This window comes from Pangasianodon hypophthalmus, chromosome 9 (genome assembly GCF_027358585.1).
Source record: "Pangasianodon hypophthalmus isolate fPanHyp1 chromosome 9, fPanHyp1.pri, whole genome shotgun sequence".
NCBI classification, from domain to species: Eukaryota; Metazoa; Chordata; class Actinopteri; order Siluriformes; family Pangasiidae; genus Pangasianodon; species Pangasianodon hypophthalmus.
The window spans coordinates 28,590,033-28,614,626 of record NC_069718.1 but is presented as its reverse complement, the minus strand read 5'-3'; the positions used below and the strand labels follow the sequence as shown (position 1 = coordinate 28,614,626).

At 40.3% G+C, this 24,594-nt stretch overlaps 1 protein-coding gene across 1 annotated transcript; it reads left to right on the top strand.

The window, feature by feature from the left end:
- Positions 1 to 1,826: 1,826 nt before the first annotated feature.
- LOC128318883 (NLR family CARD domain-containing protein 3-like) lies at positions 1,827 to 24,594 on the top strand. The gene is made up of 5 exons (XM_053237006.1): positions 1,827 to 1,877; positions 2,034 to 2,238; positions 2,527 to 4,277; positions 6,091 to 6,264; positions 20,915 to 24,594. Exons 2-3 carry the CDS (start codon positions 2,202 to 2,204, stop codon positions 3,381 to 3,383), a joined length of 894 nt encoding a protein of 297 aa, XP_053092981.1. The 5' UTR covers positions 1,827 to 1,877; positions 2,034 to 2,201; the 3' UTR covers positions 3,384 to 4,277; positions 6,091 to 6,264; positions 20,915 to 24,594.

Below are 24,594 nucleotides of genomic sequence, written 5' to 3'. Positions count from 1 at the left end.
ACTGATGTGAGGTCAGTATAGTGAGGTGTTTTACAGCAGTGTTCCACCTGATCAAACTCACTCGTCTCATTATGAAGCCCTTCATGAGCTTTATCAGATGTTGAAGCAGTAAAACACTAAACTGTGCAGTGCTGCAGCTCTCGGACTGGCAGTGAGGAAAACTGCTTTAAGAGTTCAGTTCAGCCTGCAGTTCCTGAGCTGGAGGGTCTGTGGTGCTACAGAGGAACATTTACACCTGGGAAATTAATGACAATATAACTTTTTTATTCATTCATTCAAACGTTTGTTTCTAAATATGTTAGTGTCAGTTAGGAAATACTGAAATCAGTGTATTGTGTTAAGAGGAGAGTGTTAAAGGTGCAATAATTGATTTTTACATGTACACATCACCTAGAAATTTGCAGAACATAAAAAAACAATGGTCATGGCCTCAGGACAAGTGTATTAGGTGACTAAAAAAAAAAACCTTAAAGACTGCCTTCCAGACTGGAAGTGTTTGGTCCAGCCTTGTGTCAATCATCTTGCAGACAAGAAATGCACTAACACCAGGATAAACACTAGCAGTTCTTTTCCAAGATGGAGTATTTTATTACTGATGAAGGAATGAAGCTGGACAGGGAATTAGTGCTGTTGGTCCTGGACGGGTCTGTAAACACAATCTGTAAGCTTTGAACTGTTTCAGTGGCCTGATTTACATAACAAATCCAGTAGATAAGGAATAAATAAATGCTTTGGATTAAGCACCTTGATATTGTAATGTTAGATAACTATATAAATATGATTACAATGTTAGGTTTAGCTGAAAAATCACTGAGAACTCATTATAAATAAACAATGGTGCAATAAAAGCACTCTTGACCATCCTCATAAATTTCACTTATTTCTAGTGCTATAACTGGGCTTTCATGCTGCTTTTGGCTCTGTGAGCAAAAGCTAAATGCTAAAATCTTAATATCAGCCACCTGGCACACTGGAGACACGAAGCTCTGAAGCTCACTGATGTAACAAGCAGAGGATCTGTGTAACATGATTAGACAATAATTCACTCAGCTATCCTGTATATAAACTAGCCTATAGCCATGCTAGGCACTGTTGTTAATAGCTAGTGAATAGCTGTGAAAGAGAACCACAGATGTGCTCCAGCGTTGTCCAACATTGAGGCGTCGAATGGAACAAAATCAAAGAAAAAAAAAAAAGAAAAACGAGCTAGTCAGTTGGAGGAAGATTTTCACTTTATCACCTACTTCTGTATAAGAGCTGTGTGCTGGGTAAATTATAAAGCATAATTAATTAAAGTCACTTGTTGTATAGAGAGAGAGCTCCATACATCAGTTCCTTATTATTCTGCAGTGTCTTACATTTATGCTGTGTATTATTATTCTTACTACTCCACTGTTCATTATTATACATTTCCCCACTATTCTGTTATTCTATCATCATTATTCTGTAGTTAGGGATTTTTATCACCTATACCTAAATAACAAAGTAAAGCAATGCCCTTAATAAATAAACTGCTTCCTTCATTACTTGAAAGTGATGTCATGAAGTTTATTTGATAGTTGGTACTCTAGCTGAACTTTACAAGCCACCATAGATCCTGGTCGTGGTGTTTTGTGAACATGGCCGGGAATTGGGGGCGGACTTAAGGAGAAAAAATCATAAATGTCGAACCACATACTTAACTGTTAGAGACCTAAACTTTAAAAAAAATTTACTTATCTCATGCAACTTTAAATATCTTCATCTTTGTCTTTAATAGTGTGTGTTGTGCAGCTATGACTACATGTAGTCCATATTACATGGGTTTTTTTTTTGTTCACAGACCACAAAAAAAGAAATCAAACATCAGCAGAAATCAGTTGGAGTCCATATTCAAGGTGTGTGTGACTTGTGTTGTTTTATCAATGTGCAGCAGCATTATGGGTAATCAGACAGTTGTAACTGTGGTAATAGACAGAGTTTTTTTTCTTTTCATAAAATATCACTGTGTAACATTATAATATTTAGATCTGTTACTGTGTGTTTCTAACCAGGAGCTGGAACACAAAGTCATCACTCTGATAAAGAATGAGCTGAAGAGGTTTAGGAAGCTCCTGAGTCCAGATTACCCAGCATGTACTGAGAGGGAGGTGGAGGATGAGGAGGATCTGCACAGTGTCAGAGAGGGAGCGCTGAAGATCACACTGCACGTCCTGAAGAACATGAACCACACAGATCTCGCTAACACACTGCACAACAGTAAGAGCTCTGAGTCATGGCTTTATTCCATCAGGTTCACTTTAGAAAGAGGAAATTGTTTTAGATATTAACACTTTTAGTTTTAAGTTTGATTTTAGTATCATGTACATCTGGTGCTTTTCTGTTGTGTTGTGGTCCAGCTTGTGGTTACTCTGTACAATGGTCCTGTTCCTTCAATAATATTTAGTACATGAATCAGGAATGAACAGCAGCATTTGAAAGAATTTTACATTTTTTATTGTGCTTAGTGATTTTTGCATTAAAACATGTTATTACTTTGTTTATTAGAGTTTGTGGCCTCTGTGTATAAGCCAAAGTTGAAATCCAACCTGAGAGAGAAGTTTAAAAGAATTAATGAAGGAATCTCACAGCATGGAAGCTCAGCTCTTCTGAATGAGATCTACACAGAGCTCTACATCACAGAGGGTTGGAGTGGAGACGTCAATAATGAACATGAGGTGAGACAGATCGAGACAGCGTCCAGGAGACCAGCAACACAAGAGACACCCATCAAATGTAATGACCTCTTTAAAGACAAGTCCATCAGAACTGTGCTGACTAAAGGAGTTGCTGGAATTGGAAAAACAGTCTCTGTGCAGAAGTTCATTCTGGACTGGGCTGAAGGAAAAGCAAATCAGGACGTCACCTTCATGTTTCCACTTCCCTATAGAGAGCTGAATTTGATGAAGCAGCAAAATCTCAGTCTGATGAATCTTCTTCATCACTTTTTCCCAGAAATGAGAAAACTACAATTAATAGACTCCTACAAAGTGGTGTTGATCTTTGATGGTCTGGATGAGTGTCGACTTCCTCTAAATTTCCAGAACAATGAGAGATTGTGTGATGTGACGGAGTCAGCCTCAGTGGATGTGCTGCTGACAAACCTCATCAAGGGGAATCTGCTTCCCTCTGCTCTCCTCTGGATAACCTCTCGACCCGGAGCAGCCAATCAGATCCCTCCTGAGTGTGTAGAGCAGGTAACAGAGGTACGAGGCTTCAGTGATCCTCAAAAAGAGGAGTACTTCAGGAAGAGGATAAATAATCAGAGACTTGCCAATAAAATCTTCAAGAAGCCTCTACATCATGTGCCACATCCCAGTCTTCTGCTGGATTTCAGCCACTGTTCTAGAGAGAATGTTGGGTGAAGCAGAGAGTGGAGATATCCCCAAGACTCTGACTCAAATGTTCACACACTTCCTGATCTTTCAGATCAAACACAAAGATGAAAAGTACCATCAGAAATGTGACCCTGATCCTCAGCAGATCAGAGACAGTATCCTGGCACTGGGAAAACTGGCTTTCCACCAGCTGGAGAAAGGAAACTTGATCTTCTATGAGGAAGACTTGAGAGAGTGTGGCATTGATGTCAGAGAAGTGTCCGTGTACTCAGGAGTGTGCACCCAAATCTTCAGAGAGGAGTTTGGGCTTCACCTGGGGAAGGTGTTCAGCTTTGTACATCTGAGTGTTCAGGAGTTTCTGGCTGCTTTATATGCATTTCTCTCCTTCATCAGCAGAAATGTACCCAATCAACAAACCACTGATCTGTCTGATCTTTTCAGAAAGTCAAACATGTCCAATTTCCTCAGGAGTGCAGTGGACAAGGCCTTACAGAGTGAGAATGGACACCTGGATCTGTTCCTCCGCTTCCTTCTGGGTCTCTCCCTGGAGTCCAATCAGACTCTCTTACGAGGCTTAATGCCACAGACAGGAAGCAGCTCTCACAGCAAACAGGAAACAGCCGAATACATCAAGGAGAAGATCAGGGAGAATCCATCTCCAGAGAAATCCATCAATCTGTTCCACTGTCTGAATGAACTGAATGATCATTCTCTAGTGCAGGAAGTACAAACTTACCTAAACAGAGGAGGTTACAGTCGTCTCAGTGGAACCAGACTCTCTCCTGCTCAGTGGTCAGCTCTGGTGTTTGTGTTACTGAACTCAGAACAACAGCTGGACGTGTTTAATTGAAGTAAATATTACCCATCAGAGGAATGTCTTTTGAGGCTGCTGCCAGTGGTCAAAGCCTCCAGAAAAGCTGAGTGAGTATTTTTATTAATAAATGTATTACTGCATGGTTTGTTATTTTAATGCAACACTGAACTGCACTGTTTGGATTAATGCTTGTTAATTGTTACTTTAATCATCTTTAAATTAACACATTTAATACTAACACATTATGTCTGTACTGAGGACTGAGTGATATGGACAAAATCTTGTATCACGATATGGATCATTTCACACCTTGAAAATTTGTTTATATATATGTAGCCAGGTGTTAAAGGAGGGACCACACACAACACTCTTATCATTTTGTGGGTTTTTATTCCCCGACTAACCCGGGTGGGAGTTAGCATTAATTTAGTTAAAACTTGGAGTTCCCAACAGTAACAAGTGACCCCCATACAGCACAATCTTTGGGGCCTATGACAGGATAACCATAAACATAAACAGAACCAAAACAACAGTAGTGGCTTTTCCCACCAGACAAGAACAACCACTGAGTCAAAAGTGCATACACATTTCAAAATTACGTTACAAAATACATTCAAAAACAGCTTACGTTATGAACCAACTTACTTTCAAAATGGCGACTCGCCAACACGGGTCATCACTCACACTCAATGGCTCATGTACAAATGCTTTTCTCTCCTCTTGAGACAGACAAAAGTGCAAAAATAAACAAAACCTTTTACATAAACTGTCAAATAAACAAATATGAAAGCGCATACAATATAATCGGACACTCGCGCCGTCCCGCGGCCCCATGCTTCCTTCAGCGCGGCGACAGTATCACAGAGGTAATCACAGTCAGGCCTTCAACTTAGCACACACGTTTGCACGTGTCGGACCCGGAGCTTTGGCGCCGTTGCGAGTGTGTGACGTCATACATTAGCGACTACTCCGTCTCGAGTGTAAGCTCTTAAAGGAATGGCGCCTCTGACGAAGGATGCGACTGCTACAACACTGACACTATTCAGGAGAGTTTTTACCATCTCACTGCCAGTGATTTTGGACCTATTGTTGACCTGGCTACATATATATATATATATATATATATATATTCATTTTATATATAGACATTATTCATTTTTCTATTTTCTCATCCTATGATATGTATCACCATATCACACAGCCCTATTTTGCACTGAGGAACATGAGAGAGAGAATAAGGACGCTTTCACACCTAATTTGTTTGGTTTGGACAGATCAAACTTTCTCTTTAGTTTGGATTTGTTTGGATGTATGTGACTCCACCTGTACTCGGGTCCACACCAAACACCTGATCCAGTGTGTGTGTAAAATCAGTAGTCTCATTGTGACAGATTTATAACAGTACGAGCACAGAGAACAACACACACCAACTGTTTTACCGTCTCTGTGAAATTCAACATATAACTGTCACACTCCGCTCCGACACCACACCTGCACTTCCGCATCCACATCCGCTGGAGTTTCCCCACACCTCCACCTGACACTGACACACCTAACTCACTGTAAAGTACCACTGGTACTGGCATGTTATTAACTGGTAGTGTACAATTCTATAATTCTTTATTTTCTGTAAAAAAAATGCACTATATCTGCAGTGTTGGTTGTAGAAACCTGAACACAGATCAGAGTGTTTTGTTGGTAGGCTGCTCGCTCTCACGTGTGTGTGTTATGTACATGACCTAATGGTCTTATAATAAATTGTAGCTGAGAGATTGTGGAGTGCAGAAAGATGTCCCTGCTCCTGTAAATGTGCTGATGTGGTGTCCTGTCCTCTGATTTGTGTGTTCAACTTTAGCTGTATTATGGCTGTGTTTGTGTGTTTGAGATCAGTGTTCTGATATTTCATCATTTCTCTTCCAGGCTGCGTGAGTGTAATCTGACAGAGGAAAGCTGTAGAGTTCTGTCCTCAGTTCTCAGCTCAAACTCCTCCAGTCTGAGAGAACTGAACCTGAGTAATAATAACCTGCAGGATTCAGGAGTGAAGCTGCTCTCTGCTGGACTGGAGAATCCCCACTGTACACCGGAGATACTGAGGTACACACACACACACACACACACACACACGCATGTAAAGTAGATAGGGAGCTTCATTAATGGTTTATAATTTTTTATGGTTTAAGTCCGTAATGCTCGACTGGGTTCATGCTGCGTTTCCTCTGAATAGCAAACACAGTAAACAGAAAAGCCATAACTCTTTAGTTTAAACTAAAAAACTTACAGTTCTGTCATCTGTCCTCTTGTGTAATTTGTACTTTGATTAGACAATGTGTACTCAATCTAGAAAAAAAACTTTTCTTCTCCAAACACATTTTAGGACAAAATAAGAGTAAATAATCCTCCTCAGTCACATTCATTACACTCGCGACTGCGTCTGTAACACGACTGCTGATGACGTATACCAGACACATCACTGAAATGGGATAAAAGATTATAGCCCTAATTAAGCTCAAATATAGGAGGCCTGTCACTCCTTGTAATCACAGAGACAACCTTAAACCACACCTCGCTCAGATACAGCAGATGGGATGATACATGAATGCTAAGTTAAACGCTATCCAGGTGAAGCTAGTCACGCTAACAATGAGCATCAACTCAATAAACTCAACAATCAACAAGCTAGAGTCGGGTGTGAAGAGCAATTCCAGTGCTCCTAGCAGACACGAAAAACCCTACAGTCAGTGGAGCTTAAACTAGTGGATTATGAAGATAAGACCAGGAGATGTAAAATCTGTATTATTGGGCTGAGAGGGTAACGAGAGCACCAGTGCTATCCAGTTCCTCTCACGATCCATACCCCAATGCCTCTCCTCTCTGCGCACCGGATCTACAGCAACGCAGTAACCAAACGAGGTGAAAATCACACTCTGATTTTCAGTGTTCATTGTACAACTCTCCAAGCCATTCTTCATGCTGCTAAGAGCCTCATCATTGATGGAAGAACAGTCTGCTTCACCCCTGACTACAGTAACTACATGATGAAGCGAAGCCTGGTCTTCTCCCAGGCCATGTCTACGTCATGAGCTATAAGTGTTGAGTTTTTCCTACTCTATCCTGCCACACTGAAAATCACAGATGGCCCACTTTTGCAGAGGATTTCCTGAACTCAGCAGCAGCAGCGCTTAGCAGAGCCGCTTCACCATCAACCACCGAGCTGGCCGTGGATGGCTAGGCTAACAATGCTTCTGGTGTGGAGCTGCAGCCTTTTTCCGAACTTTGTTCTTACTGGACTTGTTTAAGCTAGCCAGGCTAACGGTGCTACAGAAACTGATAAACGTTTCCGTTTCATACTTCATATTGCAGTAAATTAGCGTTTCTTTCTGGGCTTCTTCTTAAGTTCACATTTTTGTAATTTCTTTTGAGTTTGTGTCTCATGTTCTGACATGTCTTTCGTGTTATCTTTGTGTATGTGTTGTCTAGTGTGTGGCTGGAGCTTGTTCTGTCTACTGGGTTTTTGCAAAGTTGGTAACTCCAGAGTTTGAGAGTGGGACTCTCATCTACAAAGTTGAAAACAGGCATCAGTGTAACACGCTGTGGTTGTGGTAGCGGGTATTGTTTATTTTTCCAGTATTGCAATATTTGTATTGGATAATGAGTCGACTTAATATTTTGGTTTGGAACTGTGGCAGATTGAACGCTCCCCACAAACGAATCAGTACTTTAAATCTACTTAATCAGAAAAAAGATAGATATTGCTCTATTATAGGAGACGCATCCAGTGAGTTTGTCATCTAGCCAATAGGTTTTATCATACAATAAAATTTTCATCATTTGACACAAAAAAACAAAGGAGTAGCTGTTGTAGCTACACACAATCTTAAAATAAAAGTCCTGGAAACGTGGACAGACCTTACAGTTAGGATAATAATTTTCTAAGATAGAACTCAACAGCAGGAAAATTGCTCTTATCTCTGCATATGCACCAAACACATTTGATAAAACCTTCTATGATACAATTACCCAGAAAATACTAGCATTACCTGGTTATTCCTTAATAGTCGGTGGTGACTTTAACACGATATGGGACCCGGTGCTCAATAGTTCCAGCTTATCGAGGGTCAGAGAAAGGGAGCTCGCTACAGCTCTGCATTCCTGGGCTAGAAGCTTATACATATCACAATTTATCACAGAATTTAAGGAATTTATGAGCTTTAACAACAGCTTGGTGGAGGACCCTAGCATATTATGGGATGCATTCAAAGGCTTCATAAGGAGTAACACCACACGTTTTCGTTCTAATCTGCATAAAGCTACGTCTGCTGAACTACAAGCCTTGAGGAAAATTTTAAAAGTCTAGACTCGGTTACAACCTGGCTTCTCAGAACAAGTGGCACTGCAGAGAAATATAGTCAAAAAAGAAATAATGATAGTCTAAGACAGCTTTCAGAGTTTCAGGTTCATAGGACTAGACAGCGCTACTACAGTATTTCCAATGTGCCAGTCCTAGTCATCTATTGAGAATTAGAACTAGTGAGCAGTTTGCAGACTTTCCTGCCATTAAGACTTCACATGGGAATATTACCACTGATCCTGAAGAGATAAATGATAGTTTCCAATCTTTTTATTCCAGCTTATACAGATCAGATATATTACTAGATCAGGATAGATGTCACAATATCATAAGTAAGTAAAACCTCCCTCAGCTCTCTAGCTTGGACTCAAGGGATTTGGATAACCCTGTTTCCTTGGAGGAATTGAAAGAGGCTGCCCTCGATATGCAAAGAGGTAAATCGCATGGAATCCTCTGGAATTTTATGTCACCTTCTAGGATCAAATAGGCTCATTTCTCCTGAACATCATTAAGTACTCCATTGAAGAGGGCAGTTTTTTAAGGGGCATTAATACAGCCCTAATGTCCTTAATCTTAGAAAAAGATCCAGTTGATTTTGCCAGTTACTGACCTCTCAGTCTTCTGAATTCTGTCCTTAACATCTACACCAAACTACTCACCCGTCACCTTCAGCACCATATGCCAACATTAGTAAACTGTGATCAGACAGGATTTATTAAATCTAGACTATCATCAGATAATGTCAGATGTCTTCTTCACATAATCAGTGGTGTAGCACATATTAATGCTCCTGTAACAGCACTTGATGCTATGAAAGGTTTTGGCAGGTTGGAATGGTCATTCTTATGGTCAGTCCTTCAGGGAAGGTTTTATCCAGGTTAACTGCTCAAAATCTTTTACCATTAAATGAACCTGCCGTAGCATCATTTATTCCAGACACTATTTGCATTGTTCCACACTTCAAGTACTTAGGAATTTAAATTTTCCTGTCTCTCAGATTGCTAAACACAATTACTCCTTAGCTTTTACCAAGGTGCAAGACTCTCTAGCCCTCTGATGCATGAATTATGAAAGGCTGAGTCAAGATTTTTTTCTTAAGTGTTTTTATTCTTCTTAGGGCATCAAAAAATCAAATTCAAAATAATTTTTCAAAAATAGTAATTTTTCAGAAAGTTACAGACATGTCCAATCCAGTGGACAACATGGGCTTGATCACTCAACATAAAGAGTATGATCGTAATGTAAAAATGAACTTATTTGTTTTTTATGGTAAATCCATGAATAAGTATTTCTTTTTATGCTTTTTAAAAAATACATTAACATATTTTCACATATTTTAACAGTGCATAGGCCTATTGTTTAGACCTGAACAAGAAAACAAACAACTGTTAAGCTTACACCTAACCATCTCCGAACACTTGTGTTGAAATAAATCTCAGTAATATGCTCAGTTCATCATACCTAGACTGTATGAAAGTTAGCAAAGCATCCAGGGCACACTGGCACAGAGCATTGCATGCAGATGCATTTGGTCTTCCGTGTGCACGCAGCATCGTGGCATCTGTTTGCATTTTTCACCTGGGTGAGTTGGGGCCAGTGATTTCCTGTGCCAAACCTGACCTCACGGGATACTTTGGTGACTGCTCTGCGCTTCACCGGAGGTCGGGTGCCACTGGGTCTTCCTCTTCTGCTTTGCTGGAGGGAGCCAGCATTTATAAGTGCACGGGCCACAGAAGCTTTGAATTGGAGGAGTGTTTTGTCATCACAAAGGCGCATCACTACATCTCCAGCCATTCCTAACCCACTGATGTGACCACTACTTGCAGGGCCCTGATACACTTCAAATCTATACATATAGCCTGAGGTCCCTGCCCTCACCCACACTTTCAATCCCCAGGGTTTGGGTTTTTTTGGTATGTATTGCTTGATGGATAGTAGGCCTTTGAAGGGAATGATCTGCTCATCAACTGACTGAAATTCTTCAGGGTCTGCTGCTGCCTTGAATGTTTCCTGAAGTGCACTTAGCACTGGTTTTATTTTGAAGAGCCTATCAGTGTTGGCTGGCTGGTCAGTATAGTTATCCACAAAGTGCAGGTAACTTAGGATTTGCTCATATCTATTTACAGACATGGCATTGCAATTATTCCAAGGCGAAGACCATCCTCACTAGACCAGTACATTCGTGCCCTAGGATACCGAATGTACCCCATGACCATATTGATTGTATTTGCTGCCTCAAAATTTTCTATTTTCTGTCACAAAGGGTATCTGAGTTGATTATATGTATTTCCACTAGATGGCGCTTGTGTACTTAAGCACTCAATCAGTTCACTAACTTTTGATTAGTTTAATTTGTATAATTTTATATTTTGGTTATTTTATAGTGCTTATTGTGATTTCTACACTCAACTGTTGTTTATTTGAGAAGATTTATTCTTTCTAAGAGTTTTAGTTGTTTTATTTTATTCCCATCTTGCTTCGTACGAAACTTCCTGTTTTACCATCCACATGCAATAATGCGATGATATTATCACAAGGATTAAGTTGTTTCTCTTCATGAATATGAGCCATCCAAGAAAGAAACTTCAAGATGTAAATCCCTCTCTTAGTTCACAAGCAGGCAAAAGTGGTATGTGGATGTATTTTTTTGTTCATTCACGAGTTTAAAGTCGTATGCGTGTTACATGTAACTCAGTGTGTGACTGATGTTAGTTATATTTGTCCTGTTTTAGTTCTACGGTGTTGGTGTTGGTGTTGGTGTTAGCGTCTATGTCTATGTCGATGGGTGCATTAAACATCTGTGAACGGAACCTCAGCCTTCGCGTTGTGACTAAGGGCGGCATAGTAGAACACTTCACAGCGTCGGTGAAGGCCAAGAGCATCAGATGGTAAAGGCTGCCCACGGAAGTCGGCCAGCAAGAGGCAACAGATGTTGGATAAGGGAAATACAATGTTCAAAAACGACCGTTATTGATTGACTGAGCAGCAGTGGACAAGTAAAGGCTGAACAAAGCAAGCACTTTTAAGTTAGTGTCTTGGAAGCAGCGCAAGGTTTGTGAACTGTTGCTGAAGTTTCAATTGTGCTGGTATTTCCATCGTCCTCATTCTAAGATAAAAGTGGACATTTTCCAATAATCGTTGGCTTATTAAGAAACTATAAGGACTGAACAGACAAACAAATGTGTTGTATGTATTATTGAGAAAGACTGAAGTTGAAATTTTCCATGTGTTTATCTTTTTGTATACTTTATAATTTGGAATATTAACATTTCACAACTTGTATTCATGCTTCTGCTACTTCACAGTTCTATAGTTTACAATTTACATGGTTGAATCACACAAGTCTAGCTGAGGTAGTTGCTTACACTAGAACTTTAGACTGTCCTTCTTGAATATCACATTATTGTGCAATACAGAATTGTCATGTCAGATACAAGTGAAAATACAGTGCTGTCCACTAAAGAAGCTATCTGTACAGATCCTACAGCACAAGAAGTTGACGATGCAGAGCAGGTTATCCTACCACCGCAGTCTGATATAGCTGAGCATGTTGAAGTGGCTGCACAAGTACAACAGCCTCAGGTGGGCGCAGATAATACACAGTCCCCAGATGTTAGAAGAAGCCAGCGTGTACGCATGCTCACCTAAAAGGGTAAAACATTGCAAGACGCTAGACTGAACAATCTGAAAAGAAGCTCTGAACAGAAGTATAGAAGATGGAAGTATCACATCAACGGTTTGAAAAGACCCATGAAGAACAATGATGATGCAGATTTGATTTTTGAGGTCGTGAGCACCATTAATGCCATTCAGTCTGAGGTCGACCATATTTATGGTGACATAAGAAGCCTCACAAGCCCTGAGCCAGAACTTCGGAGAAAAAAATGACACTTGTCTTGCCATTACTAGCACTGCAAATGAAAGGGCTCAATACTTTCTCAGTGGAGATCCTGAGAACATACCCTGGCCCGATTCAGATTCAGTGTTTGAAGCCACTGTGTCCAGCATCATCTCAGCAACTTCCAGTAAGTCAAGGTCTGTTTCTAAGATGTCCAGTCAGTCTTCCCATGATTCCTTGCAGAAAAGACAAGAAGCAGCAGCTGAAGTAGCAGCTACACAAGAAGTGATTCAAAGAATGAAGACACAGCATCAATATTAAGAGGAAATCAGGAAACTTGAGGCAGAGGATAAAAGGTTAACAGCCGAGAGAGAAGCTCAAGAAAGGGAAATAGAAGCGGAGAATGCAAGAAAAAGAGCTCAGTTTATCTCAAAGTTCTATCAGGAAAGTAAAGTTGGAAGAGAAAAAAAAGGAAGTGGAAAGATTGGAAGAACTAAAAAGACATAACGCAGCACAAGCAAGGCTACAAGTTTATGCTGAAAGTATTGAAGATGATGAGGGGAAAATGCGTTCTGCTCCTCCTCTTCAACGAAAACAAGACTATCTCTCTCAACCAAGCATTCCTATTTCTCTGTCTCAGTTAAATTTCTCTCAACCAAACCAACCCTCTCATTCTCCTCAAAGGTTTCCAGTCACTCAAGCTCATGTATCTCAGTCAGATGCATTAGCTGCTTCCAATGAAGCCTCTAATGACCTTGTGAAGGCACTCGCTGAAGCTATCACAGCCAATAGGATTCCAATTCCAGAACCTGCTGTTTTCTCAGGAGAACCTCTGAAGTATATAAACTGTCTTTCCAGACATTAATTGGCCGCAAGAACTTGCCAGCCCAAGAAAAGCTCTTCTTTCTACGCAAGTATGTATGTGGTCCAGCCAAGAAAGCTATTGAAGGACACTTCCTGGTTGGAATAGAAGCGGCTTACATGGCTGCCTGGAACATACTTGAAGACAGGTTTGGCCATCCATTTGTAGTTGGCAAGACATACCGTGACAAAATACAGTCATGGCACAAGATTGCTACCAAAGATAGCAAAGACCTCCAGGAATTTGTAGATTTCCTGAGCAGCGTTGAATCAGCCATGCCTTATGTTCAAGGTTTACAAGCTCTGAATGACTGTGTTGAAAATCAAAGGATATCAGCTAAATTGCCAGAGTGATTGAGTTCAAGTTGGAATAGAGCAGTTACTAAATTCCAAGATGAATACAAAAGATTCCCTGATTTCACATACTTCGTTGAATTTCTCAACAAGGAAGCTAGAATCGCATGTAATCCTATCACCTCACTGCAAGCAATAAAGCCAGTAGAGCAAGAGAGATTCAAGCAACCTGATCAAGATCACTCCAAGTTTCAACGGAATCACAACTCCAGCGCTAAGACATTCACTACTAGTTCCAGTGAAAAGACTAGCATCATGTGTGTCTTTTGTAAGAGACATGGCCACACTCTTCATAAGTGTTGCAAGATTATGGAAAGACCAGTTGAAGAAAGATTGAAATTTGTACAGTCGGAGAAATTGTGCTTTGGCTGTCTTAAGGCTGGTCATAACTCTAAGGGATGCACCTCTAGGAGTGTGTGTGAAAAATGTGAAAGGTATCATCCAACGTGCTTACATCAGGATCGGGTAAATAAAGGCTCAGGACAAAGAGCTAGAAACAATCAAGATCAGTCAAGGGCTAATCAAGACAGAACAACTGAATCACAGAGAATACAAGAGTCTACGCTTGTGACTTCAAACAGAGTGGTTCAAGAAAAGAATGGCACTTATACTTCATCCATCGTTCCAGTATATGTTTCAACTATAGCTGCACCAAGGAAGGAGATTTTAGTGTACACCTTGCTTGATACCCAAAGTGACACCACTTTCATTTTAAAGGACACAGCTGAGACACTTGATACTAAAAAGGAACCAGTCAAACTCAGGATTTCTGCAATAACTTTCAAGACAAACACTGTGTCCAGTCACAAATTGAATGGACTACAAATGGTGAACTATGATGGTGACTACGAAGATGGGGCGTGAGTCATGGCGTGAGTCATAGGATTATTATGAAGCAAGTTCTACCAGCTGGCGAACCTTCTCACAAGCTCAAGTCTGAAGTCTGCTTTATACACAGGAACAAGGTTAAGGAGATGATCACTCCAGCAGAGATATTGAAGGTTTTTGAGTCAGACTTTGCTGAAAGAAATAATGAGGAAGCTTCTGCATCGCAAGAAGACCTACGGTTTCTGGCAAAGTTATATGAAGGCATTAAGCAACTGCAAGATGGGCACTATGAGATGCCATTGCCTTTTAAAGGCGAGAGACCGGACTTGCCGAACAATAAAGCATGTGCAGAGCATCGACTCAAATCCTTAGAGAAGCGTTTGAAGAGGGATGAACAATACTTCAAGGACTACCTAGCTTTCATGAAGGACATAATAGCAAGAGGTGACGCTGAAAGGGTCCCAAAGATGGAGTTAAGCAATCAACCAGCATGGTATATCCCTCACCATGGGGTTTATAACCCACAGAAGCCAGGCAAGATTTGCATCGTCTTTGATTGCTCTGCAAGATTTCAGAATGCTTCTCTGAATGAGCATCTGCTGACTGGGCCTGACCTCACAGATACCCTTGTTGGAGTCTTGTGTCGCTTCAGGAAAGGGCAGGTAGCCATCATGTGTGATGTGGAGCATATGTTCCATCAGTTTTATGTTTCCCCAAAGGATCGGGACTATCTCAGGTTCTTGTGGTGGGAAGAAGGCAACATGGAAGCTCCACCATCAGGTCCACTTGTTCGGAGCTGCCTCCTCGCCTGGATGTGCAAACTTCGGGCTCAAGTACCTCGCCTCACAAGGAGAAGGCAAGTTTAAGTAAGCCACAGTGAAGTTTATACAGTGTAATTTTTATGTTGACGGTGGCTTGGCAAGTGTGGATACGCAAGCAGAGGCTATCCAGCTGGTGAAGGAAGCCAGGGATCTCTGCAATACCGGGAAGCTCCACTTGCATAAATTCATCACCAACAGCAAAAGGGTAATCACCACAATCCCGAAGGAGGAATGTACCGAAGGTGTAACTGACTTTGACTTGGCCCTAGGAGAACCTAAAATAGAAAGGGCGCTTGGAGTCCATTGGTGCGTAGCTTCAGATGAGTTCCATTTCAGAGTACTAGTAAAGGAAAATCCTTTCACTACAAGAAGTGTGCTGTCTACAGTTGCTTCCATTTTTGATCTTCTTGGATTCGTCGCTCCCTTCATTCTGGTTGGGAAGAGAACTTTACAAAGGATGTGTAATGACAAGATAGGCTGGGACGAACCACTTCCTGATGACCTCAGGCCACATTGGGAAACTTGGCTACGAGACCTTTATAATCTGTCCTCAGTAAAGATACTGCGTTGTTATGTGCCATCAGCATTCAGAGATGTCCAGCAATATGAGTTACACCATTTTGCTGATGCCAGCGCGTCGGGCTATGGAGCTTGTTCATACCTCATAACTGTGACCAAGTCTGGTGAAGTCCACTACACTCTCATTATGGGTAAAGCAAGAGTTGCCCCAACAAAGGTAACAACAATTCCAAGATTGGAGCTCTCAGCTGCAGTTGTAGCCACAAGAACTGGTGATCTGCTCAAAAGAGAACTAGAATTGCATGGTGTCTGTGAATACTACTGGACTGATTCCAAGGTCGTCCTTGGTTATATTAACAATGATGCAAGAAGGTTCCACGTATTTGTAGCCAACCGAATTCAGCAGATCAGGACAAGTACTGAGCCTAGTCAGTGGAGATATGTTGCTTCAGATCAAAACCCAGCTGACCATGCCTCTCGTGGGCTCACTGTGAAGGAACTCACAGGATCTAACTGGTTTACTGGTCCAAGTTTCCTCTGGCAAAGGAAACTCCCTAAGGAAGACATTAAGGTAGGAGAGGTGGATGAGGGAGACCCAGAACTTAAGAGGGTGCATGTTCTTACAACCAAGGCAAAGGAAGAGATGTCTCTGTCAGATCGCTTGCAAAGGTTTTCTGATTGGAAGAGGGTAGTGAAAGCCATAGCTAGACTCAAACGTTGTGTGAGGAGTGTGAAGGGTTTAGTAGAAAGATCCAATGAAGCCACAACACTTGAAGAAAGAAAGGATGCTGAGCAATTCATAATTTGTACAGTACAAGAGGGAGTGTTCGGTGATGAAATCAAATCTCTAAGACAAGGGAAGGAAGTTAATTCAAATCAGTTCAATAAGCTGTACAAGTTAAGTCTGTTTATTGATGATTATGATATCTTACGGGTGGGAGGAAGACTGACTCAGGCTGAGCTTCACCCTCATGTCAAGCATCCGGCCATTCTTCCTAAAGGTCATCATGTATCTCGTCTACTCATAAAACACTTCCATGAGAAAGTGCAACATCAAGGTCGAGGTATGACTTTGAATGAAATTCGCTCCAATGGTATTTGGATTTTGGGATGCAGTAGTGAAGTGTCATCTCTTATCTACAAATGCATAAAGTGTAGGAAGTTACGGAAATGCAAGCAGGAGCAAAAGATGGCTGATCTGCCACTGGAAAGGATGGAAACTACCCCTCCTTTTACCTATAGTGGCATGGACTGCTTCGGACCATTCTATGTTAAAGAGGGTAGGAGAGAACTGAAGAGATATGGACTCCTGTTCACCTGCATGTGTTCGCGAGCCATTCATCTTGAGGTACTGGTTGATCTGAGCACTGATGCTTTTCTTAATGCACTGTGTTGTTTGATTGCGATACGTGGCAATGTAAGTCAGCTGCATAGTGATCAAGGTCCCCACTTTATCAGTGCAAAGGGAGAGTTCCTAGAGTTGATGAAGGGAATGGACCGAGAACGTGTGAAAGAGTTAGGCTGTACCTTCGTCATGAACCCGCCTGCTTCCAGTCACATGGGTGGTGTTTGGGAGAGACAGATCCGGACTGTAAGGAGTGTAATGATGTCCATCCTAGACCAGTCTGCAATGAGACTGGATACTTCTTCTTTAAGAACGTTCATGTATGAAGTAATGGCGATCGTCAATAGTCGACCATTGTCCTTAGAACACATCAATGATCCTGTGGGACCAGAAACCATTGACGCCAAATCATATACTAACAATGAAGTCAACTATCATTGCACCTCCTCCTGGAGAGTTTGTAAGGGAAGATCTCTATCTTCAGAAGAGATGGAAGAGAGTTCAGTGGAATAAGAGCAGGAGAAACACTAAGATAAATGATATTGTTCTGCTCCAAGATGACTTAGCACCATGAAATTAGTGGAAGCTAGCCAAAGTGGTAGAAGTCTTCCCAGGGACTGATAGAAGAGTGAGAAGACTTAAACTCCTTGTTAGTGATGCAACACTGGATAGCAAGGGTGCACACACAAGCAAGTCAGTCTATCTAGAAAGACCCATACACAAAACAGTGTTATTACTCGAAGCTGATTAAAGAGTTAAGTTTGATGAGAGTGATTTCACTGTGTATGCTTAATGTGTACAAAATACCCTTTGAATGTTAAGTTCATGATGAGTTACTTGATTACTCATAATTTCTATTAAGAATCACACATAGTGTGATGGTAGGAGTGTATTTGCTGCCTCAACGTTTTCTATTTTCTGTCACAAAGTGTATCTGAGTTGATTATATGTATTTCCACTAGATGGCGCTTGTGTACTTAAGCACTCAATCAGTTCACTAACTTTTGATTAGTTTAATTTGTATAATTTTATATTTTGGTTATTTTATAATGTTATTGTGATTTCTACACTCAACTGTTGTTTATTTGAGAAGATTTATTCTTTCTAAGAGTTTTAGTTGTTTTATTTTATTCCCATCTTGCTTCGTACGTAACTTCCTGTTTTACCATCCACATGCAATAATGCGATGATATTATCACAAGGATTAAGTTGTTTCTCTTCATGAATATGAGCCATCCAAGAAAGAAACTTCAAGATGTAAATCCCTCTCTTAGTTCACAAGCAGGCAAAAGTGGTATGTGGATGTATTTTTTGTTCATTCACGAGTTTAAAGTCGTATGCGCGTTACATGTAACTCAGTGTGTGACTGATGTTAGTTATATTTGTCCTGTTTTAGTTCTACAGTGTTGGTGTTGGTGTTGGTGTTAGCGTCTATGTCTATGGGTGCATTAAACATCTGTGAACGGAACCTCAGCTTTCGCGTTGTGACTAAGGGCGGCATATCCCTAAAATGATGATCCCTAAAAATATCTGCATTTCTTCCCTTGTCACTGCCAGATTTTCCTTCCCTTTCTGGAGAGCATACCAGTTGGTGTTGTGCACTATACTATCAATGAGATCTATGGGAAACAGATGCCTAAAGAAATCTATGGGATCTCTTCCCTCCACATTCACTTTCCAGTCTCCTAGAAAAGGAGGCAACTCTCCATTAAAGTTGTTGTCTTGGAATTTCCAGACATTTTTGTGAGCTTGAATGTGTCCAGGTACCATGTGCACATCTTCCACAGTTCCCTCATCATCCTGCCCCTCATCATCTTCACTGCCATTATCCTGACTTTCTGCATCCTGACTGTCTCCAATGTCTCTATTGTTCTCTGGCAGCCACTCATCATCATTGTTGTCACTAATCTCATCATCACTGGAGTCAGAGGGAACTTCCTGGACTATTCTATAGGCCTTCCTATTCTTTGCTGCGCTAGCAGTCTACAAAATATGACAAAATAATAATTGTTACTTCCACAAACTATACCTAATCTGCTCAAACTGCATACTTCTCAATGAATACCATATAAATATAACAAATACACACTGATTTACAACTAAAACAATCACAACAATAGAAGCATTTGCATGGTTTGCGTTGAAAATATACTCGCGAATGCATGATGTCCATGATGTGGTTAATTGTAATTTACTCATTATTTGAAATACAATTTTCAAAAATAAAAGAATAATACTATTACTTAGATGTTACTGTATATCACCATAGTTTTTTTTACCTCTAGGGTCCTTCTGGAATAGAAGGATTGACAGGATATGCCAGCTGTGGTCGACATGTGTGGCTGTCTGTCAACCATCTTGGATCCAAAGGAAATTTACTTGCAGTTACAAAAACTGAACACTGAATTAACCTCAATGGAAGGGGGCAGCAGAGAGCACTCTAGAGGCTGATATGCAGCTTCACCATATAAACCATTGCATTTAGGAGAAAACTACTTTCAAATAACTGTCCACTGCAGTGACCACTATGCGCCAGAGGGCTAGATAGATGGACTTAACATTCTGCCCAAAACACATTTTATTAGCACCATGGTGCTTCTCCATTTATCCTCCCTCCAGCCCACAACTTCTGGAACAAAAAAATTTACATTCTGTTGTGTCAACATTCAAATGGAGGATCAAATGTCCCCATCTTCAACTCTCCACTCTGCAGAGGAGAAGGGAATTTATCTATATGTTCCAAGAGAGTCCAGTGGCAGCATCCAAACTATATCCAAACTATATCCAAACTATAGAATTTGATATCCATGACGCTGCCTGCAACTGTATTGGTCCAGATCCTAAATGATTTGTCTGCACTTAACATTTCTAAAATAAGAAAAAGAATAGTTCCTTCATGACTCACTGCTGCCAAGAAAAAGCTTGCAGTCCACTGGAAACCTCCTCACTCTCTCCATTAGAGCATGGACTTTGTCCTTTATAGATATAATCTACATGGATCTCTCAACAGCTCGAATTATTGGTGTTAATGTTAATGGTTTTAATGTGGTCACATTTCTGAAGGTCCCCGGAGGACTAGTGTCACTGGGGTTGTGTGCAACAGTGCGCTCTCTGTGCTGGTCCCAAGCCCGGATAAAATTGGGGAGGGTTACGTCAGGAAGGGCATCCAGCATGACAACTGTGCCAAATCAAATACGCAGACCAATGATCCACTGTGGCGACCCCTAACAGGAGCAGCCGAAAGAGGAGCAATGTGGTCTGTCATTCTTGTACACTGCCCTGTACTGCATTGTGTTATGATGTTGATCTGGTTGTTCAGAGCGAATGAATAAATAAATAAAAATTGCATCACAAAAAAATCCAAAACAATCCTCTTCTTTTTTTTTTCACTTGTTTTTTGTTTTATTTGTATCTTTGAAAGACAGCGGGCTTAGCCCTGCTATTGACGCGAACTTCCCTGCATGTTATTACCTGGTAGTGTCCAGTTCTATAATTCTTTGTGTTCTGTAATAAAATGGACTATATCTGCAGTGTTGGTTGTAGAAACTTGAACACAGATCAGAGTGTATTGTTTGTAGGCTGCTTGCTCTCACATGTGTGTGTTATGTACATGACCTAATGGTCTTATAATAAATTGTAGCTGAGAGATTGTGGAGTGCAGAAAGATGTCCCTGCTCCTGTAAATGTGCTGATGTGGTGTCCTGTCCTCTGATTTGTGTGTGTGAGAGAAACACACTGACATTTCTGTTACATGTTAAACTTTATCTGTATTATGGCTGTGTTTGTGTGTTTGAGATCAGTGTTCTGATATTTCATCATTTCTCTTCTAGGCTGTGGGAGTGTAATCTGACAGAGGAAAGCTGTAGAGTTCTGTCCTCAGTTCTCAGCTCTAACTCCTCCAGTCTGAGAGAACTGGACCTGAGTGACAATAAACTGCAGCATTCAGGAGTGAAGCTGCTCTCTGCTGGACTGGAAAATCCACATTGTACACTGGAGATACTGAGGTACACACACAGACACACACAAACATTAAGTATGTTAATAAATGTCAATTCCTAATAATAATGCTACACAACCTGAAAATAAAATATTAAAAGCTAAAAAGTCATTAAGAAATAAATACATGTAATCAAACAAAGTATTAAGTAGATCATTAAGAGATAAATAGTGGTTTTAAGCATTAAAATCAAGAGGACTAATTAAAAGGCAAGGTAATATATAAATATTAATATACATTTTTAAATATATTTAGTGCAGGTGTCTGATGGATATATGCTGGGAGTGAGTTCCACATCCTGGGAGCAGCGACACTAAAAGCAGTTTCACCGAGCTGCTTCTTATTAAAATTGACCTTAAGGAAGCCAGCATTTGTTGATGTTAAAAATGATTTGGGGTGAAATCCATCAGGCATTCTGCTAAATACACAGGTGCAATGCCATTAAGAGTTTTAAAAACTAATAAGAGCACTTTAAAATCGATTCTGGATGTCACAGGTAACCAGTGCAGTTCCTGCACAATAGGAGTAATATGGTCTCTCTTTAGTTTGTGTTAGAAGCTGAGCAGCTGCATTTTTTACTAACTGAAATGAATAAATAGTAGATAATAGTAGTTGCATTAACTCTATTTATGGATGCGTTATTCTGCATCATCTTTAGATAAAAATGGAAGAACTTTTGCAATGTTCCTCAAATGATAAAAAGCGACCTTAGAGATATTATTGATGTGAAGAACAAAGCTGAGATCTGAGTCGACTGTTACACCCAGATTTCTAACCTGTAACCAGCTCATTTTTCAATAAGTATTCTCTTTTCTGTTTATCTCCTGCAATTAATGTCTCCATTTTATTATTTTTAAAGTTCTGTAACATGCAGTCAGATATTTCATTCAAGCATGTAATCAGTTTGTTAATTGGCTCTTGATTACTCAGTGACACTGATATATAAAGCTGTGTGTCATCTGCGTAACTATGAAAACTGATTTCATGCTTTTGAATGAGTCTACCAAGAGGTAACATGTAGAAGGAGAAAAACAAGTGTACGAAAATAGATCCTTATGGAACTCCAAATGAAATATCATATTGTCTTGATGAGTGACTTCCCAGTTTAACATTCAACTGTCTACCACACAAGTATGATCTGAACCAGCTTAGTACTGCTCCTGAGAGACCTACCCAATGTTCAAGTCTGTGTAGAAGAATGTCATGGTCTACAGTATTGAAAGCTGCACTCAGGTCAAGAAGAACAAGAATGGAAATGTGATCAGAACTGGCTCTTAGCCACTGATCATTTAAAACCCTGACCAAATGCGTGCACACCACAGCTCATTTGTAAGAAAGCGGCTTGACATGAAAGGTGAGAAAAAGAGATCTACACTGTACGCAGGTGATCATGGACACCGAGCATCACACAGAGAAACTGCTGTGTTTAAATAGTTTAAAGTGTCTCAGTAACTGTTGGTCAGAAATCTCTCACACTGATGCGATCTTCAGCCTCTCACGCTACAATCAGTCACTTCTCTCTGTTTGAAATGTGACAATAACAAGAAATCCAAGCACTGATAAACTTGGACATGCACAGGAATGGCACAAGGTTGTTGTGTTGGTTAAATTAGTGCTGGCTCTGAAGTGTTGAACAGCATTTAAAGAAGATGCTGTGATGAACAGAAGTGATTTATAAACCAGCTTTCATCCTCCAGAACAATCATACTGGCCTCTAAATATCTAAATATCTCTAACAGTGTGCTCTAAATCTTCTGTCAGCTTATGGCTATACACAGACAGACCGGCCCTTCCTCCTTTATACAGACACATTTCTTTTGTCTTAACTGAATGACCCGTTCTCCTTTCTTTTGGCTTGCATTTTAAATATTTTGTTTCCTATTAATGCCATTAATATGAAACTGGGGTTAGAGTTTCTGTGTTTCACAAAGGTTTTGTTAAATTGGTGTGTAACTGAAATAAATACTGTTAGTGAGTTAAATCTGGATAAAAAATTACAGTAACTCACTGAGATTTATATTATTTGAAGCTGATCATTCAAGCTTCACCTTATTTAGTCTTGTTTTATGTGTAAATTGCCACAAACTCAGGAGCTCTTGTCCCCAGTGAGACCCCTAGCACACAGGAACAGGAGTCCAGTGTTGATGCTATTTCCCCAAGCTCCAGCTCAGTCCAGAGCTCCTCCATAAGTGCCTGATGAATGTGAAAGTAGAGGACAGTGAGGTGTTGGTGGAGAAGCACTGGGTTGAGGGTCAGAATAAAGACCAGATAAAGCAGCTATGCACATACATAAAGAGCTAGCTCTTGTGCTGAGTGGCCAAGCCCATTTAACTCTGATTCCAACACCTCATCAACCTTTTCTCTCAACATCTTGTAGATGTTCCACAACATTACATTTTTAATTTACACATTAAAGATTTCCTGTGTAAATGCTCCTACACACGGTTTATGAATAAATAAATTCATTTGTATCCAGTGTGATAAATGAGGCCCAGTGTTTTATATGAGTAAAAAAAATTGAAGTGTGTATTTTTATAAGGTGTAGATTAGCATTGTTTCTGATGTTGAGCTTTGTGTGTGTGTGTGTGTGTGTGTGTGTGTGTATTGGGGTGTTATGTGATTCGTATCTGTGTGTGAAAGTTATAAGATTAAGGTCCAATGAACAATGAACATCAACTGTTTTACCGTCTCTGTGAAATTCAACTTTGTGTTAATACTGAAATATCTACATCACTTCTCACATCAGAACAAAGTACATTTATTTCTACAGTGTGTAGATCAGTGTACATTACACACGCATTTACTTTAATAACATGCCAGTACTAGTCGTACTTTACAGTGAGGTCAATAAGCCAATTTCTCTGATGTTATCTGTCCTCATGGAGCTGTTACCATTTTATAGACCTGTTTCTATTGTTCTATGTGAGCAAAAATATTCCAGAAAATGTTTGTAATGGAAAGTAAATGTGTGTATAATGTACACTGATCTACACACTGAACACACTGTAATGAAGCAGTAAAGGACAGTGTGTAAATGTTCTCCAGCAGAACTTTCCCCAGAGCTGCTGAACACACTGTATGAAAAACTCTCTGCTAGAAATAGAGACGTGTTTGTTCAGAGTGGCCTCTCTGTTATTATTTTGTTTCAGAAAGTTACAGTCAGGTCCATAAACATTGGGACATCGACACAATTCTAACATATTTGGCTCTATACACCACCACAATGGATTTCAAATGAAACGAACAAGATGTGCTTTAACTGCAGACTGTCAGCTTTAATTTGAGGGTATTTACATCCAAATCAGGTGAACGGTGTAGGAATTACAACAGTTTGCATATGTGCCTCCCACTTGTTAAGGGACCAAAAGTAATGGGACAATTGGCTTTTCAGCTGTTCCATGGCCAGGTGTGTGTTATTCTCTCATTATCCCAATTACAATGAGCAGATAAAAGGTCCAGAGTTCATTTCAAGTGTGCTATTTGCATTTGGAATCTGTTGCTGTCAACTCTCAA